This window comes from Polypterus senegalus, chromosome 12 (genome assembly GCF_016835505.1).
Source record: "Polypterus senegalus isolate Bchr_013 chromosome 12, ASM1683550v1, whole genome shotgun sequence".
Taxonomy (NCBI): domain Eukaryota; kingdom Metazoa; phylum Chordata; class Cladistia; order Polypteriformes; family Polypteridae; genus Polypterus; species Polypterus senegalus.
In genome coordinates this window covers 91824468-91841660 of record NC_053165.1, presented here as the reverse complement: position 1 = coordinate 91841660, position 17193 = coordinate 91824468, and the positions used below count along the sequence as shown (strand labels likewise).

Sequence of the window (17193 nt, the reverse complement as noted above, 5' to 3'; positions counted from 1 at the left end):
GCAAACATGACATTGAACTTTGTGAAGTCTATAAAAGTAACATAACATGATAACATTCTCGTTATATCATTCCCTCAAATTGTAGACGCAAAAAAGTCACATAAAGTGATACGTTTCTCCTCATCGCTCCCTCAAACGAAACGGTCAACGCAAGATGTGGATTTGCCGGACACAACTGGACCCAATTCACTAACGCATCTAACTATGGACAAAATCGGAGAAACGTTGTTTGGTTTAAAAGAGAGGTATAACTGGGAGGTCACCTGCCTACGAGCGAAAATGTACCTTATGTTTTCTACTGATAGATCCCAGTGGAAGCATGTAAAGTGAAAACAGTTTACCTTCCAACATTCACAAACGATTATGGGTATTCTCATCTTATCGCCGTGTCATTCTACGTAAAGAAACACCGACACATGCATGCACACTCACAATCTGATTAGTCCACAAGAACAAAAAAAATTGAAGACATACACATCTCTATTCAAAATGTTCACTTTATTTATGTAAGAATTTTGCTGTCATCCCTCTTTTGAAAAATGATCAGTGCCGACTGCACAATAATGCTTCTCAGGTAACAGTTCTGTTTGTTGTCAGTGTTTTTAGGTTTTATTTTTTTTTTCGGTTTCTTTTTTCGAGTACAAGATGGCACTTATGGTAAGATAAAATGTCCAAAGACGTTCATGAACAGGTGTACTTTGACCAGCTGATGATCTAAGTCTTTTCAGTCCCTGGGATCCTCGTCTTTCTCGGAGGTTCGGCGTAGAATTTACCACCAGAAAAATCGAAAATCCCTCCCAATTCCAAGTCGTACTCTTTTACAGTACCAAAAGTAGTAAGTTAGCTTGTCAAAGATAGATGTTTATTTTTCTCGTCACACTTAAACCATGCGTACGCACCACAGAGAAAAGAGAGAGAAAGAGTGAAAGAAAAGGAGAGAACAGAGAGAGAGAAAGAGAGATAAAACAGCATTTTTTGTTATTTGTTTCATTTAATTATTTTCCATCGTTCGTTTCTGTTTTTTCATCTTATATAAATAAGAGTAATGCCGAAACGTAAAAAAAAGAGATATAGTCGTTGGTTTGTGAGTCCATCGGTCTGCCCAGCATTTACAGTTCTCCCGAAGTCTTTATCACGTGAAACAGTGTGACGTTGTAGAGAACTTGATGCCCGTTGTTCCAAGTGTACAGGACCCTCTCCCGAGGGTTGTAGTCCAGCATTGATATATGCGAGTACTGGTTGTGAAAAGGAATGTCTGTGTACTCGTAGCTCGAGGAATTTGTGTAATAGGCAAAGTAGATTTTGGCCCCAGCTAGATGAGAATTAGTCACATAGAGGGTGCCACAAATCATGAAGGATTCTCCAGCGCTGCGTTTCGGGTACCCCGTGTCCCAGGTCTGGAGGATCTCCAACGTCTGGGGTTCCAGGCGACTGATGACAATGTTGCCTGCGTTCTGGTTGGTGGTGTAGACGGCCCATAAGCCGTTCTCATCTGTCATCAGGTCGATGTCTGAAAATCCCCCCCACGAGTATGGGAAGGTGTTGTTGTAGCCGGCACTGTTTAGGTTACGCTGGACCAGCACACTCCGTGAGCGGAAGTGGTACTTGACAATGATGTTGCTCTGATACTTGTTGTAGTAAAGGGAGCCGTTGTAGACCACATGGCCCGTGCCAGCCCATGCGTGAGGGAGGAGGTGCTGTACAAAATTCTGACCCTTCATGAAGTCGTTGACGGAGCGGTACTCAAGAACTCGTCGGCCTCTATAGTAGCCATCCATGAACCAGACCTGGAAAGGGAAGAGAAAAAGGACAGGTAAGTATGGAGAGGTAGAGGGAGAGTACAGAGTTCATCAGTCTACCTATCTACTCATTTTACAACCCCATGTATCAAGGGCAGGGTCCCGGGGAATCTGGAGACAATCACAGCAAGTATCGGGGGCAAGGCAAGAACCATCTCTGGATAGGGTGCTACGACATTGAAAGGCGAGCACACACCAAGTCACACAAGTCAATTCAGCATCGCCATTTCACCTAATCTGAAAGTCTTTGGACTGTGTGATGTAACTGGAGTGCCCGGTGGAATCCTGTGCGGATACGGAGAGAACGTTCAAACTCCACACAGGAAACACCTCAGAAGATACCTCTCTGTACCGTAAAAGAGCAGCAACACTACCAGTCCGAGGGCAGTGCTGCAACCCAAGGGGGGCTGCCATCTACAGTTCCGGGGGAGGTAATGCACTGGATACACTCCCTCCTCCAGTCCTTCCAGCATGGAGGCGTCCGTCACAAAGCTTCAGATGCGACCCCTCCTGGTCACCGGAAAGTCCGATTGTTTTTCCCTCTTCGCTTTACCCATGGAGTAGCTATCATGGACATTTCTTGTCCCCCTGGAGTTAAGTCATCCAAATGAATGGTCGCCAGAAAGGACAGATTCTAAATGACACCATTTGAAAAGGAGCCAGGACCACAAGTGAGGGACGGTGCCGGACAGCTGCTGACTGATAGCCTGGCTTGAATACACAGGAGATCATCTCTGTCATCCTGCTTCAGCTTGTCTATTTCTTATTTCACAGCAGTCTCCGGTAATTTCCCATTCATGTGAGCCATAGGGAGCCATTAACACTTTGTAAATGGTGTGCTGGGGTGGGCCAGTGGGAAGAGTAAATTGCAACTCCTCGTATTTAACGAAAAAAAAATCTCCCTGTCAGAAATGATAATGAGCCTCGGCAGCCCCGAGGTCTCACTCTGACGATTCAGACCATTACTGCTGTTGGAGAGAAGGCAGACATATTCTAGAAATAAAATGAAAACCGAAGGCTGCTACTGTTCTGAAAGGATGAAAGCCATCCTGGGTTCACCTTGATTTCCACTGAAACAGCCATTGGACTTCTAATTAGATGATGGAATCACACCAGTGATGTACAGCAAGATTGACACATGCCATGGGGGTTGGGTCTGAAGCAGCATTCTCCTTGTCTTTGTGAAAGGGAGCCATCTTTTAACAGGGGAGGATGAGACCGTCTAGTTTTTAGGAGAATTTGCCTATATTATTATCTACTGCGATGGCCACTTATGTCTGTATGCAAGGTTCATAAGAACCATAAAAAATTAGACAAATGAGGTTAGTCCATTCAGTCCATCGAGTCTGTTTGTTTAGCTAATAGCCAAGCTGTCTCGATATCTCATTCAGGTTCTTCTTAAAGGTTGTCCGAGTTTCTGCTTCAACTCCATGACTTGATCATTTGTTTCAGAAAGTGATCCATGCATTTATATCTTCCCGTTTAGATTATTATAGGTGGGTATCAGTCAGTCTTCCTTGATATGCCTGTAATTGGTACAGAATACTACAGCGAGATTACTGAGTATCACTAACAACATGAGAAATGTGACAAACGAGAGGAGACCATTCAGTCCATCAAGCCCATTTGTTTAGCTAATAGCTCAGATGTCCTGATATCTCATCCAGATTCTTCATAAAGGTTGTCAAGGTTTCTTCTTTAACTCCATGACTCGGTCATTTGTTCCAGAAAGTGATCTATGCATTTAGCTCTTCCCATTTAGATTATTGTAGGTGGGGATCAGTCAGTCTTCTTTGATATGCCTGTAATTGGTACAGAATGCTACAGCGAGATTACCAACTATCACTAACAACATAAGGAATGTGACAAACGAGAAGGAGACCATTCACTCCATCATGCCCATTTGTTTAGCTAATACCTTAGATGTCCCAATATCTCATCCAGATTTTTCATAAAGACTGTCAAGGTTTTTGTTTCAACTCCATGTTTCAGAAACCATCAGTCCATCAGGCCCATTTGTTCTGCTACTAGCTAAACTGTCCCAATATCTCATCCAGACACTTCTCTAAGGTTGTCTGAGTTTCTTCTTCAACTCCATGATTCGGTCATTTGTTCCAGAAAGTGATCCATGCATTTAGATCTTCTGTTTAGATTATTGTAGGTGGGGATCAGTCAGTCTTCTTTGATATGCCTGTAATTGGTACAGAATGCTACAGCGAGATTACCAACTATCACTAACAACATGAGAAATGTGACAAACGAGAGGAGACCATTCAGTCCATCAAGCCTGTTTGTTTAGCTAATAGCTCAGATGTCCTGATATCTCATCCAGATTCTTCATAAAGATTGTCAAGGTTTCTTCTTTAACTCCATGACTCGGTCATTTGTTCCAGAAAGTGATCTATGCATTTAGCTCTTCCCATTTAGATTATTGTAGGTGGGGATCAGTCAGTCTTCTTTGATATGCCTGTAATTTTTACAGAATGCTACAGTGAGATTACCAACTATCACTAACAACATAAGAAATCTGACAAACGAGAGGAGACCATTCAGTCCATCAAGCCTGTTTGTTTAGCTAATAGCTAAACTGTTCCGATACCTAATTAAGATTCTTCTTAAAGGTTGTCAAGGTTTCTTCTTCAATTCCATGATTTGGTCGTTTGTTCCCAAAAGTGATCCATGCATTTAGATCTTCTGTTTAGATTATTGTAGGTGGGTATCAGCCAGTCTTTTTTGCTATTCCTGTAATTGGTCCAGAACGCTACAGCGAGATTACCAAGTATGACTAAGAACATAAGGAATGTGACAAACGAGAAGAGACCATTCACTCCATCAAGCCCATTTGTTAAGCTAATAGCTCAAATGTCCCGATATTTCATCCAGATTCTTCATAAAGGTTGTCCGAGTTTCTGCTTCAACTCCATGATTTGGTCGTTTGTTCCCAAAAGTGATCCATGCATTTAGATCTTCTGTTTAGATTACTGTAGGTGGGTATCAGTCAGTCGTCTTTGCTATTCCTGTAATTGGTGCAGAACGCTACAGCGAGAATACCAACTATCACGAAGAACCTAAGGAATCTGACAAACAAGAGGAGACCATTCAGTCCATCAAGCCTGTTTGTTTAACTAAAACAGGGGTCCCCATCTCTGGTCCTGGAGGGCCGCAGTGGCTGCAGGTTTTCATTCTAACGCTTTTCTTAATGAGTGACCTGTTTTTGCTGCTAATTAACTCCTTTTGAATTCATTTTATTTGATTTGCTCTTGAAGACTCAGACCCCTTCGTTGCTTCTTTTTCCTTAATCAGCAGCCAAACAATAATGAGATAAAAAATGAGCCAAAATAACTGGTGTCCATCATACAATATCTGAAAATAAAGAAAGATGAAGGTTTCAGGAATGTTGATCTGCTAAGGTCCACAAGTCATTTTAACAAATCTTAGAAAAGAGAAGGCGGCACGGTGGCACAGTGTTAGTGCTGCTGCCTCGCAGTTAGGAGACCCAGGTCCTCCCTGCGTGGAGTTTCCATGTTCTCCCCGTGTCTGCGTGGGTTTCCTCCCACAGTCCAAAACCATGCAGGTTAGGTGCATTGGCGATCCTAAATTGTCCCTAGTGTGTGCTTGGTGTGTGTGTGTGTGTGTGTGTGTGCTAGCACCCTGCCCGGGGCTTCTTTCCTGCCTTGCGCCCAGTGTTGGCTGAGATTGGCTCCAGTGGACCAGTGACCCTGTAGTTAGGATATAGCAGGTTGGATAATGGATGGATGGATGGATGGATAGAAAAGAGAGCTTGAGGCCCTCACTTAGTTGATCTTCTGTTGGCTCACTCACTTCACATTTCATTTCTGTTTGGGTGCCATTTAAGGACAGAAATGAAGCAATTCAGAGGAACAAATCTTAAAATAACAATTCAATTAAAATGAAAGGTAAAAGGAGTTAATTAGGAACAAAAACAGGTCACTACTTAAGTAAAGGGTTAGAATGAAAACCAGCAGCCACTGGGGTCCTCCAGGACTGCAATTAAGGACCCCTGAGCTAAAAGCTCAGCTGTCCCGATATCTCATCCAGATATGAGGGACATTCAAAAAGTTTCCACAGTTTTGTATTTTCGTTGGAAATGGTGAAGACGGGAGGAGTAGTAATTGGACATTAAAAAGTTGGTACGACGCTAGGAAAATTGCATCGCAAATGAAGGTGACAATGCGGAAAAGTGATGTCATTTGTTTTTGGAATTCTTAATAGACAGAGTTTTAAAAAAGTGCATGAACCTTCTGAATGTCCCTCAAACCTCTTAAAGGTTGTCAAGGTTTCTGTTTGAACTCCATATCTCGGAAGTTTGTTCCAGAGTCCCACAACTCGGCTCCCTGGGACTGATTTTGTAGAAACTTGGCACTCTTCTTCTTTAACGAAATTTATTGAGATATCTTGAATACGACTGCGGTGGGCCTGCGTGGAGTTTGCATGTTCTCCCCGTGTCTGCGTGGGTTTCCTCCCACAGTCCAAAGACATGCAGGTTAGGTGCATTGGCGATCCTAAATTGTCCCTAGTGTGTGCTGTGGGTGTGGGTGTGTGTGTGTGTGTGTGCGCTGTGCCCGGGGTTTGTTTCCTGCCTTGAGCCCTGTGTTGGCTGGGATTGGCTCCAGCAAACCCCCATGACCCTGTACTTAGGATATAGCGGATTGGATGATGGATGGACGGATATTCCTTTAACTAAAGTCTGATGTTACTGTACATGGAATTCTCTTACTAATTCTTCAAGTGCATTTTGTTCATATCAAACATTTCCTCACTAAGCGCTTGGAGAGTTTTTTTTAGTTCTTCCACTGGAATCTCTTAAAAGCTAACATGTGGCATTTTCTCCATACTCGTACGCCATTCTACATTAATAAAATACTGCAGAAAGATGAGAAGATAGTCACCTGTTCACCAATCCCCAGTACCACGACAGTGCGGGCAATTAAAGCGATCATTGGCAGAGACAGACAGCAAAAACAAGCCATTAATTCTGCAGGCCAGAAGCTGGGCCATTAATCAGCTCACCAGCACTGACAGGTTCTGGAGCACTTTAATGAGACAATAGGACAACTATTTGAGGAAGCGACTGTCACATTGAGGGGCTCGATGCATTATGAATGGCCAGTGTATGAGTGGCTTTAGACCTGAGCTCCCAAAAGCTCGACCTTTGATCGACTGGGTGGCATAAACAGAGCAGTAGCTTTCACTCTCTAAGGCTTGACACATTCCCATTGCAATTGAAAGGAGCTTCGCCAGGGACAAGGACTCAGTCTACTGCAGTATGACACTACCAAGGGCAAAGACAATCTGGGCAGAGGAATTCTGACAAATTAATATTTTCAAAAACATCATGATTAAGGATAAGTTCAGCTTTTCTAGTAGTAAAATGCATTACTACAAATGTTTCTGGTGCACCATATGTTGAAATGACAAATGCAATGCATTTAATTACAATATACTGGAATGGATGGCATACAGAAACTGGCATCCTGACCGGAACTGAACAAGGACCCTTACCTGGATGGGAGGAGGGTGCAGTGAAAGATAGATGGGTACTTATAATGTCTAGAGCACACACCCCTCAGCTTTAATAAATGGTGCCCCTCATTTCACAAATTGATTGGCTCTGGGTGTGACACCATGAGATACCACACTCGGTGACACTAGCCCTAATGACGCCATTGACTGCACTGTCACAGGGTGGCACAGTGGCGCAGTGGGTAGTGCTGCTGCCTCACAGTAAGAAGACCTGGGTTTGCTTCCCAGGTCCTCCCTGTGTGGAGTTTGCATGTTCTCCCCGTGTCTGCGTGGGTTTCCTCCCACAGTCCAAAGACATGCAGGTTAGGTGCATTGGTGATCCTAAATTGTCCCAAGTGTGTGCTTGGTGTGTGAGTGTGTGTGTGTGCGCCCTGCAGTGGGATTGACTCCAGCAGACCCCTGTGACCCTGTGTTCAGATGTAGCAGTTGGATAATGGATGGATGGATGAATGTATTAGAAAATATATTTCAATAGATTGTGTGCTGAAAACATTAATACTGAGCAAAGTCAACAGTAATATAACTGAGACATAGAGACAAATATTAAGAATGGTCAATTGTCATTGGCAGTGTACCTGCCACCTGGGCATCTTATGGCCAGATTCGTGTCCTGCATGATTGCAATTCGGGCCCTGGAACTTATGTAGTGACACCTCCATATGTTTATTCTGAATTGGTCCATTGTGAATCTGAACTCTGGAATATCTTTTATATGCTATTTGATAAGAGATAGGTAATATCATTGTCAATATTTGTGATGCACCACCTGTTGGAATGACAAATGCAATGCATTTTATTACTACGAATGTTTGTGATGCACCATCTGTTGGGATGACAGCAACCAGACAGACACAAAGATACACAGACCCTTATCCTTTTATTAAAGTGGATAAGATGTACCACCACACATGTTGCTCGTGAGCATGTCAGAGACCCTAATAAGGAAGGAAAGGCAGACATCAAAACAGAAATTTAGTGACTAAGCCACCAAGTGAAAAAGCTTTGACTCTGTTGTTGAGATTTGTTTGTCTAAAATCTTTAAGCATGTTGTGTGCCACCTGAAGGGGACTAAATAAGGGTAAGGAGACGGGGCTTTGTTGACCACAAAGTAACATGTCTTACCCTGCTGTCAGAACTTGGGGTCATGGTGTCCGTCATCCACGAGCCGAATCTTGAGCCGGATGCTCGGATTGTGATGGGGTTACTCACGCCAGTCAATTTGCCACAGCCTAAATAAAAAACAAAAAAAGAAAACACAACCGACATAAAAAAAAATGAAAAATAATAATCTTGTGGTCCCAGTTGCTGTTCTCAAATACGAGATGTTTTACATTTACATTCATTTAAGTAGAAAACACAGCAGTGAACTGCTTTAGGACAAACTCCTCTTGAAGGGTTAGCATGAATGACATCCACATCAACAAGACATGCATTACATAAAGGCAGGATCTCTGTGGTCGTTTTGTAGCATTTATCTTAACAAAATGCAAAATATAAAATACACACTGCTTCATAAAGAGGGAAGGCCTCACCACTCCAGATTCCTAAGGTCAAATTCTGTGCCCAGTTTGCAGGTTCTCTCTGTTTCTGTGTTTCCTTCTCCACTTCCAGGGTAGTATTTTTCAATCAGTGTGCCACGGTGGTGCACTGTGAGAGGTACCCAGATGTGCCATTGAAATGATAGTGTAGTGCACTTGGGTTTGAACCTGAGAGGGACAAGCTCTTCAGGTAGTCGAGATCTATCTGAGGAGAGCAGGACTACCTGGAGAAGCTGCGTAAAAGCAGCTTCGTGATCGCTATGTTGAAAACCAAGCACTTTGAGCACTTAGGACGCATCTCCTGGCTGCTAGAGTCCTGCCCTGGGTGTGAGTTCACCAGCGAGCCTCAAAGCACTGGTGGTCAGCGGGCATACGAGTTGCCTCTGAGGCAAAGAGGGGTGGGTAAAGGGACGAAGTAGCTGGAAGGTGTCAGCAAAATCTGTCTGTGAATGGTGATCTCAGAGCTGCTTTTTGTACCGGCTCCTCTGGTAGTCCCACCACTTTGGACAGTTGAGCAAGTTTTGATGATGTTTGTGGTCTGTAAAATAGCGCTGTGTCTTGGGATGATTTTGGTTATCATAGGAGAAATGTTGGCAGACACGTCTGTAAAGGATGAATAAGAGTAAGCGTACCCCTTCCTGTCCCCATTCAGGCTCCTTTGGAGTACTATCGTGCACCCCACCACTAACGACAGACTCTGTGGCAAAATGAAGATGACCTCTGACGTCCATCTCCCCCTTTTCATTTGCCCTCAGTATCCCTTGCACCAATCCTGATGGACTCCTCACCCATAACCCCCTCCCTCCAGTTACCAAGTGGGCCTTACACAGTCTGCTCTACATAACCCAAGAGGAAGCCTACAAATCTACAACAAACAGACACTCCAACTCCGATTACCTTCTGGCCAGGTATCACTTTTTCTTATCTCTCTCTCTCTTTCGGGCTCTTTAACGAACTTCAAAATGGTCTCACTACTTTTCAACTCCTTATCTCACAGCTTGGTACCTCATGACTGCATGCAGCTGCTTCGCTCTTTCTCACTTCTGGTGCTCTCTTGTGGCACCGCCTCATAAACAGTCACTCGCACTTTGCACACACATGGTAACCATCATCACCATATTCACTTACTACAATTCCACATGTTCATAAGGTGGAGCACCACCGTGTCCACCGTCTCCACTCTGACGTCACAGAAGAGTTGCCTTCATCATTATTTGATTCCCTCTCAACATACGTAGTTTCAAATTACCTATTGTGCCGCAAAAGTATTGTGAGGTCAACTCGGTTATGTTTCAGTCCGGGCTTATGCCTTCGCTTACTTTGTGTTTTTAGGCCTGGGTAGGCCAAAGCTTGCAGGTTCTGTTAGGTTTTATCCTAGGTATATTCTTTGTCTTATTTTATGCTTTTGGGCCTGGGTAGGCGAAATCCTGCAGGTATTATTATGTATCATCCTGGGTATATTTTTGTCTCATTGTGTGTTTTTGGGCCTCGGTAGGCCAAAGCCTGCAGGTACTGTTATGTCTCAGCCTGAATTTATTCCCTGAATTATTTATGTTTTTGGGACTGGGTAGGCCAAAGCCTGCAGGTACAATTATGTTTCAGCCTGGGTTAATTTCCTGGCTTATTTTATGTTTTTGGTTTCTGGGTGAGCAAAAGACTGCTGGTACTGTTATGTTGTAGCCCAGATTTATTCCCTGGCTTATTCATGTTTTTGGGCCTGGGTAGGCCAAATCACGAAAGTACTGTTATGTTTCATTCTGGGTTTATTCCTTGTCTTAATTTGTGTGTTTGGGTAGGCCAAAGCCTGTGAGTACTGTTATGTTACAGCCCGGGTATATTCCCCTTCTTATTCTGTGTGTTTTTTGGGTTCTGGGTAGGCCAAAGCCTGCAGGTACTGTTATGTTTCAACCTGGATTTTTTTCCCTGGTTTATTGTATGCTTTTGGGCCTGGGTAAGCGAAATCCTGCAGGTAATATTATGTATCATGCTGGGTATATTCTTTGTCTTATTTTGTGTTTTTGGGCCTGAGTAGGCCAAAGCCTGCAGGTAGTGTTATGTCTCAGCCCGGGATTATTCCCTTGCTTATTCATGTTTTTGGGCCTGGGTAGGCCAAATCATGAAGGCAGTGTTATGTTTCAGCCCAGATATGTTCCCTTTCTTATTTATATTTTTGGGCCTGGGTAGGCTAAAGCCTGCAGGCACTGTTATGTTTCAGCCTGTATTTATTTCCTGGCTTATTTTATGCCTTTGGACCTGAGTAGGCGAAATCCTGAAAGTAGTAGTTGGGGACTGGCTGCCTAGAGTAAGGCTATTTCTGGGCATGTCTATGAAGCTCCTGGCCTACTTGTGGAGATTTTTGGAGGCCTCACACTGCTTTGGTCATGTTCATTTCCCCTATACACAACACACACATTTTGTCAGCCAGTCAGTGTGAAGTATCCTTTTTATTTCTTTCTTCACTCTGACATGTTAAATGGACACTTGTGCTGACTCCAAATCTCTGTTTCAGTGGTCCACATTACCCTTTTTCCTTTTTTTGTTTTTTTTTTGCTCAAATCTGCTTGTGGCCGTGGTATGCTTTGAACTTCTGGGAGAGCCCTCGTTGAGCCCTTTTGCACACACAAGAGCCCACCTCTACGACTTGAGTTTAACTTTGTCATGACTTGAAACAGATCAATATGACTGTCATGGAGGATATCACACTACGTGACTGATGGTCACAGGCGTACGCCTCAGCTATCTATGAACAGCTCTATATAAACTTGCTGAAAACATTGTGTAGTTTGAAGGAGTGGTAAGAATCCCGGCTGACCTTTATGAAAGGTGCTATATAGAATGAAGAATGTTTATGAGGCATTTCTAAGAAAAGCAAAAGTGAAAATCCAAGCTTGTCTTTAAGCTCTTGCCGTGTTCTTCTGTGACATTGCTGTGTACAGTATGCTGGACCGTCAACTGCACCGTACTGACACCACCATCACCCATGTGCTGGTCCGAGCATCCGCCTTCTATGGGCGTCTCATCACCTCTCTGGGGTCTTCCCTAACATTTCAATTAAGTTCAGACACCCGTAAAGATCAGTGACACATGGCTTCTTCTTCTTCTGCTCTACTGTCACCTTGTATTACTGCCTCAATACGTCTGCTGAGTGAGTTTTTGTCTTTACGTATTCTATAAAGTTCCAGTGTGAATTATTGTGTTATTTCACAACCACGCTTCTGCAGGTCCCCATAAAAAGTGGTTTATTAAATCAAGACAGATGATTCCGCTGCCAGGTGTCATGTAGACATAGTGATTGTTTGTGCGGCCTCTCGAGTTCGAGCGTTAAACGTGACACTGAAACAGACCAGGGTCACCTCCATCGGTCTGCTTCGGTCATAAAGCTGCTGTGAAGGGCGTACCGTGCTGGATAGAAGACCAACTTAAGCCTTCCGCCATCTTTACACTGTTCTGTAATGTACTTCACCCATGACGCCTTACAGGACCCCCACTGACAAGAGTAAAAAGCCCATCAGAAGAGAAAATCATTTTATCAGAATTTATCAGTGGGTTATTCACCCCAAATCCTATTCACTAGCAATACAACGCAGTGGCATGCATCTGTAATGAAGAGTCAAAGCGCATTAGAATCTCAAGTCAGTGTTATTATTTATAGTGCCTTTCATGCACTCATATAGTTCATGTAGTGCCCACCTCCACAAAGCATATTATCTTGCATTACAAGTCATAGAGCTGAATGAGAAACCACCATAAAGATAAGCCAAATCACATTATAACTTCTCAGTCAGTTGTCATAATTTATAGTGCCTTTCATAGTACCCAACGCCCCAAATCCTATTCACCTGCATTACAACTCAGCGACCTGCGCCATTAATAATCATGAGGAAAAAGTCAAATCACATTATAACCCTTTATTGCTTATACTGCCAGTCTTGGCACCCACCAGCTCAAATTGTATTACCTTGCATTACAATGCAGTGACACACATTATTAAGCATTGCTACAGAATAGCACAATGACATTATAATTCCATCTATCCATCCATCCATCCATTATCCAACCCTCTATATCCTAACCACAGGGTCACGGGGGTCTGCCGGAGCCAATCCCAGCCAACACAGGGCGCGAGGCCGGAAACAAACTCTGGGCAGAGCGCCAGCCCACCGCAGGACACACACACACACACACCAAGCACACACTAGGGACAATTTAGAATCGCCAATGCACCTAACCTGCACGTCTTTGGACCGGAGAATAATTTCAATTAAATTTTATTATTTCTAGTGCTTTTCATAGTACCCACCACCCCAAATCCTATTCCCCTGCAACTCAGCGACCTGCATCATTAATAATCATAAGGAGAAAGTCAAATCACATTATAACCTGCAACCACCCTTTATTATTTATAGTGCCAGTCTTGCAACCCACCAACTCAAATTGGATTACCTTGCAGTGATATGCATAATTAAGCATTGTGCAGAATAGCACAATGACATTATTAAAGTCAAACCATATCGTCAGCCACAATCAGACTATTCTTTATAGCGCCTTTCATATTGCCCACCATCCTAAATCTTGCAAAGGGATAGTCAAATCCTATTATAGGATTTATAAGATTATGAGATTTATAGGATTATTATAAATCCAAATCCTATTCTAATCTGCAATCAGAGTTCATTATGTCATTATGTCATGGTGCCCACCGTGTTACAAAGCAACAACAGGTGTGACTTAGCCTCAGTGTAGAATAGTCAAATCCCATTATAATCCTCAATCACACTTTATTGTTTATAGTGTCATTCATGGCACCTACTACTCCAAATACGATCAGCTTGCATTAAAATGCAGACCATCCATAACTAATTATAACTGCAGAATGATCAAATCACATAATTCTCCATTCAGGATTATTAATTACTAGCTATGTAAGTCAGTGATGTAAAAAGCTTGGGGTCCCAGAAACTATTGAACTTGTCAGAAACAAAACTGAAATGCAGGGATGTCAGGTAATTGAAAGGAACTACTCTGGGCATCTCTCTCCTAGGAGGATTCGATTTGCCAACCTGCTTGCCTCGCTTGTGCATTGGCAGCAGGAGGAAAAGTAAAGGGGATACCATTCTGCCAATGTGCTCGCCTCGCTTGTGTATTAGCAGCTAAGCAACTTTGTCTTTCTTCGGAGGTTTCGTTTTGCTGACATGCTGGCCCCGCTTGTGTATTTGCGGCAGGAGGAAAAGTAAAAGGCATAATGCTTTTCCGATGTGCTCGCCTCACTTCTGTATTAGCGGCTAAGCGAGTACCTCTTTATTTAGAGGTTTTGTGTTGCCGACATGCTGGCCTCGCTCGCATATCCTCGGAGGTGAAGCCCTAACCCCGACTCCACCTCTCACTTTCAGGCTGGACAGACAGACACATAAACTTCCACGCATAGACGTTTATATATGAGATAGTGCCTTTCAAAGTACCCACCAACCAAATCCTATTGCCTTGTATTATGAATCGGAGACATGTATGAGTAATTACACCTGAAGAATTGTCAAATCATGTCATAATCTTACAATCAGGGTTATTATTTATAGCGCCTTTAATTGTATCCAACACCCCAAATCGTATTACCTTGCATTACAACTCAGTGACATGCATGAGTATATATTGCTGGTGAATAGTCAAATGACACTGCAGTCAGACTTTATTATTTATAGTGCCCTTCATAGTATCCTCTACTCCAAATACTATAGGCCATGCATAACTAACATAATCAAATCACATAATTCACCATTTAGGATTATTATTTATAGTGCCTTTCAATTGGACATGTGCAGAGGACAGATGCTGGGTATAATGGGAAAAGGGCGCTAAGGATAGAGCTGCCAGGCAAGAGGAGAAGAAGATTCACACTGAGAGAGTCGCCTTCAAAGACAAAGTGTAAAACCGGACAGCAGGCGAGGAAGGTGCATCGAAAATAATGAGAGAGTCTGAGAAACGGGCTTTACGGGAATGCACTTGTCAAAAGATTCAAATACATCTGCGCTGAAATTACATGTAGGGCAAGACGTGGCCAATATTTTTAAATATCTGTATTACCTGTCTTAGACAGATATTGTGGCTAGCTGCATAAAATTCTTAATCACTATTATTTTTTTATAATGCCTTTCACAATACCTGCCAATCAAATCATATCGTCTTGCATTACAGTGCAACAACATATTTATACAGTGGTTCTCAACCTGTGGGGCGGGCCCCCCTAGGGGTGCGCAAAGTAACAAAAAGGGGCGTGAAGATGTGAAAAAAAGAAAACAAGAATCGAAAATATGAAAAAAACATCTGTTGAAACCAAAACAAATGAACTTAAACTACATTCTGATACTTGAACAATAAATATAGAGTTAGATAAATGTCGATAAAAGTTAAGTAGGCATAATAAAATATGCATCTACATTTCAAAAAAATGTTAGGGGGGGCGAGATTAAAAATCTGTTATGAAAACTCAGGTCACAAATACTTAAAGGTTGAGAAACGCTGTATTTATGTATTTAGCCCTGCAGAATGGTCAAACCACATCATAACCCTTCAATCAAATTAACTATTTATAGTACCTTGAGCATGGGAAAGGTGCTATATAAATAAAATGTATTATTATTATTATTAATAATAATAATAATAATAATAATAATAAATAATATAGTGCATTTCATTGTACACAAATAAATTGTACCACCTTGCATTACAGCCAGGGGACATGTTTGAGTTACCAATCCTATAAAATTCTCAATCACTGTTATTATTTATAGCACCTTTGATATATTATATTATATTATATTATATTATATTATATTATATTATATTATATTATATTATATTATATTATATTATATTATATTATATTATATTATATTAAATTATATTGCAGCGACATGTATGAGGTGCCACCCCTATGTAATGTTCAAACCACACTGTAATCCTCAGCCAGGCTTTGTTATTTTATAGTGCCCTTCATGGTTGGCTCCACACAAGATTATATTAGATGACTCTTGAAGTACAAGTCCATGGCTTCCTCAATTAGTCAAGCATGGTTTATTTTTTATGTTTTTGCCCTTCATGTGGCGCATCACCTCAAAGCATATTATATTACACTAAAGATACAATGCTGAGATATGCAGAAGTAAACATCACCGAAAATCATTAAATTTAACTGCTGTCATATCACGGGTAGCATGGTGGTGCAGTGGTTAGTGCTGCTGCCTTCTATTTGTAGAGTCTTGTATTTAAACCCTAATCCCAGACACTGACTGTGTGATGTTTGAACATTCCTAAGTGGATTTTCCTTCCATATCCAAAAAAAATCATGCCTTTATTTCAGTTTCAGTTTGTGCCAGAGTGTGCTACGCCAAAGGACATTCCATGACCCTTAAGATACCCTGCAGTGACAAGCTATGTATTTGTAAACATCACTATGCCATCATCAAATGTCATTATCATCTTCAGTCAATCGATGTTGCTTTATTCACCACTGGGCCCTTCAAGGGCACACCATCCCACAGCACAGTCCCCTGCTATGCAGGCAATTTGATTTGGTGGTTATGGCTTTAAACTACTTACCCTCAGAATGTGGGATCAAATCCCACTGCTGACGCTCATATTCAAACCACTTAACCCAATTCTGAATCATCGGGGGCCAGAGTCCATCCTAAAAGCATTCAGTGCAAGGCAGGAAACAGCATTGTGCTGTCTATACCAGTCTGGCCATTTGCAGTGTGGCTGGTACTACTGACCATGCACCTTCCACATCTGGATTACAAAGGCCATCACAAACTCCATTTTTAATACCATGAACAACGGGAGAACCCTTACACTCTTGCAAATAGGGACGGCCTCTAAACACTGCGAGTGAAATTTCCTGGTCAGGTCAGCTGAGTGCTCTTTCACTTCTTTTTTTCAACAGTACCGACAGGCCACAACAATCCAAATGCCCATAGTGCAAATCCTAACAACTACGTTAAGTGTTTTGTTGTGACACACTGCAATCCATCCCAGTCTGTGGTAACGGTCAATCGCCAGCCACAAACCTGTGGCCTCTCCTTTTTCTTTGCACCACCAACAGGCCACAAGATTCTAATCATTAACAGTTCAGATCCTGCCGACTACGCCAAATGTTTTATCATGGAGCGGGCCACTGACACTTTAATCCATCCCAGTGTGGATATTTGCACTCTGGTTACTGCCGGTGGCCAGCTGAGAACTGACAACATCTGCATTACAAAGACCTTTAGATCCAGCTTTTTTAACAGCATGAACTGCTATGTTCCTGAGGGCAGGGA

The 17193-nt window shown here is 42.4% G+C and overlaps 1 protein-coding gene across 2 annotated transcripts in view; it reads right to left on the bottom strand.

Annotated features, from left to right (window-relative positions):
* Positions 1-479: 479 nt before the first annotated feature.
* olfm2a (olfactomedin 2a) overlaps positions 480-17193 on the bottom strand; it is a 515218-nt gene continuing 498504 nt past the window's right edge. For both annotated transcript variants that reach the window (XM_039772893.1, XM_039772892.1), the window contains exons 5-6: positions 8466-8572; positions 480-1787 (exon numbers count right to left, since the gene is read on the bottom strand). In XM_039772893.1, the coding sequence (XP_039628827.1) occupies positions 1110-1787; positions 8466-8572 (785 nt within the window). In that variant the 3' untranslated portion in view covers positions 480-1109. The remainder of the gene's footprint in view (positions 1788-8465; positions 8573-17193) is intronic.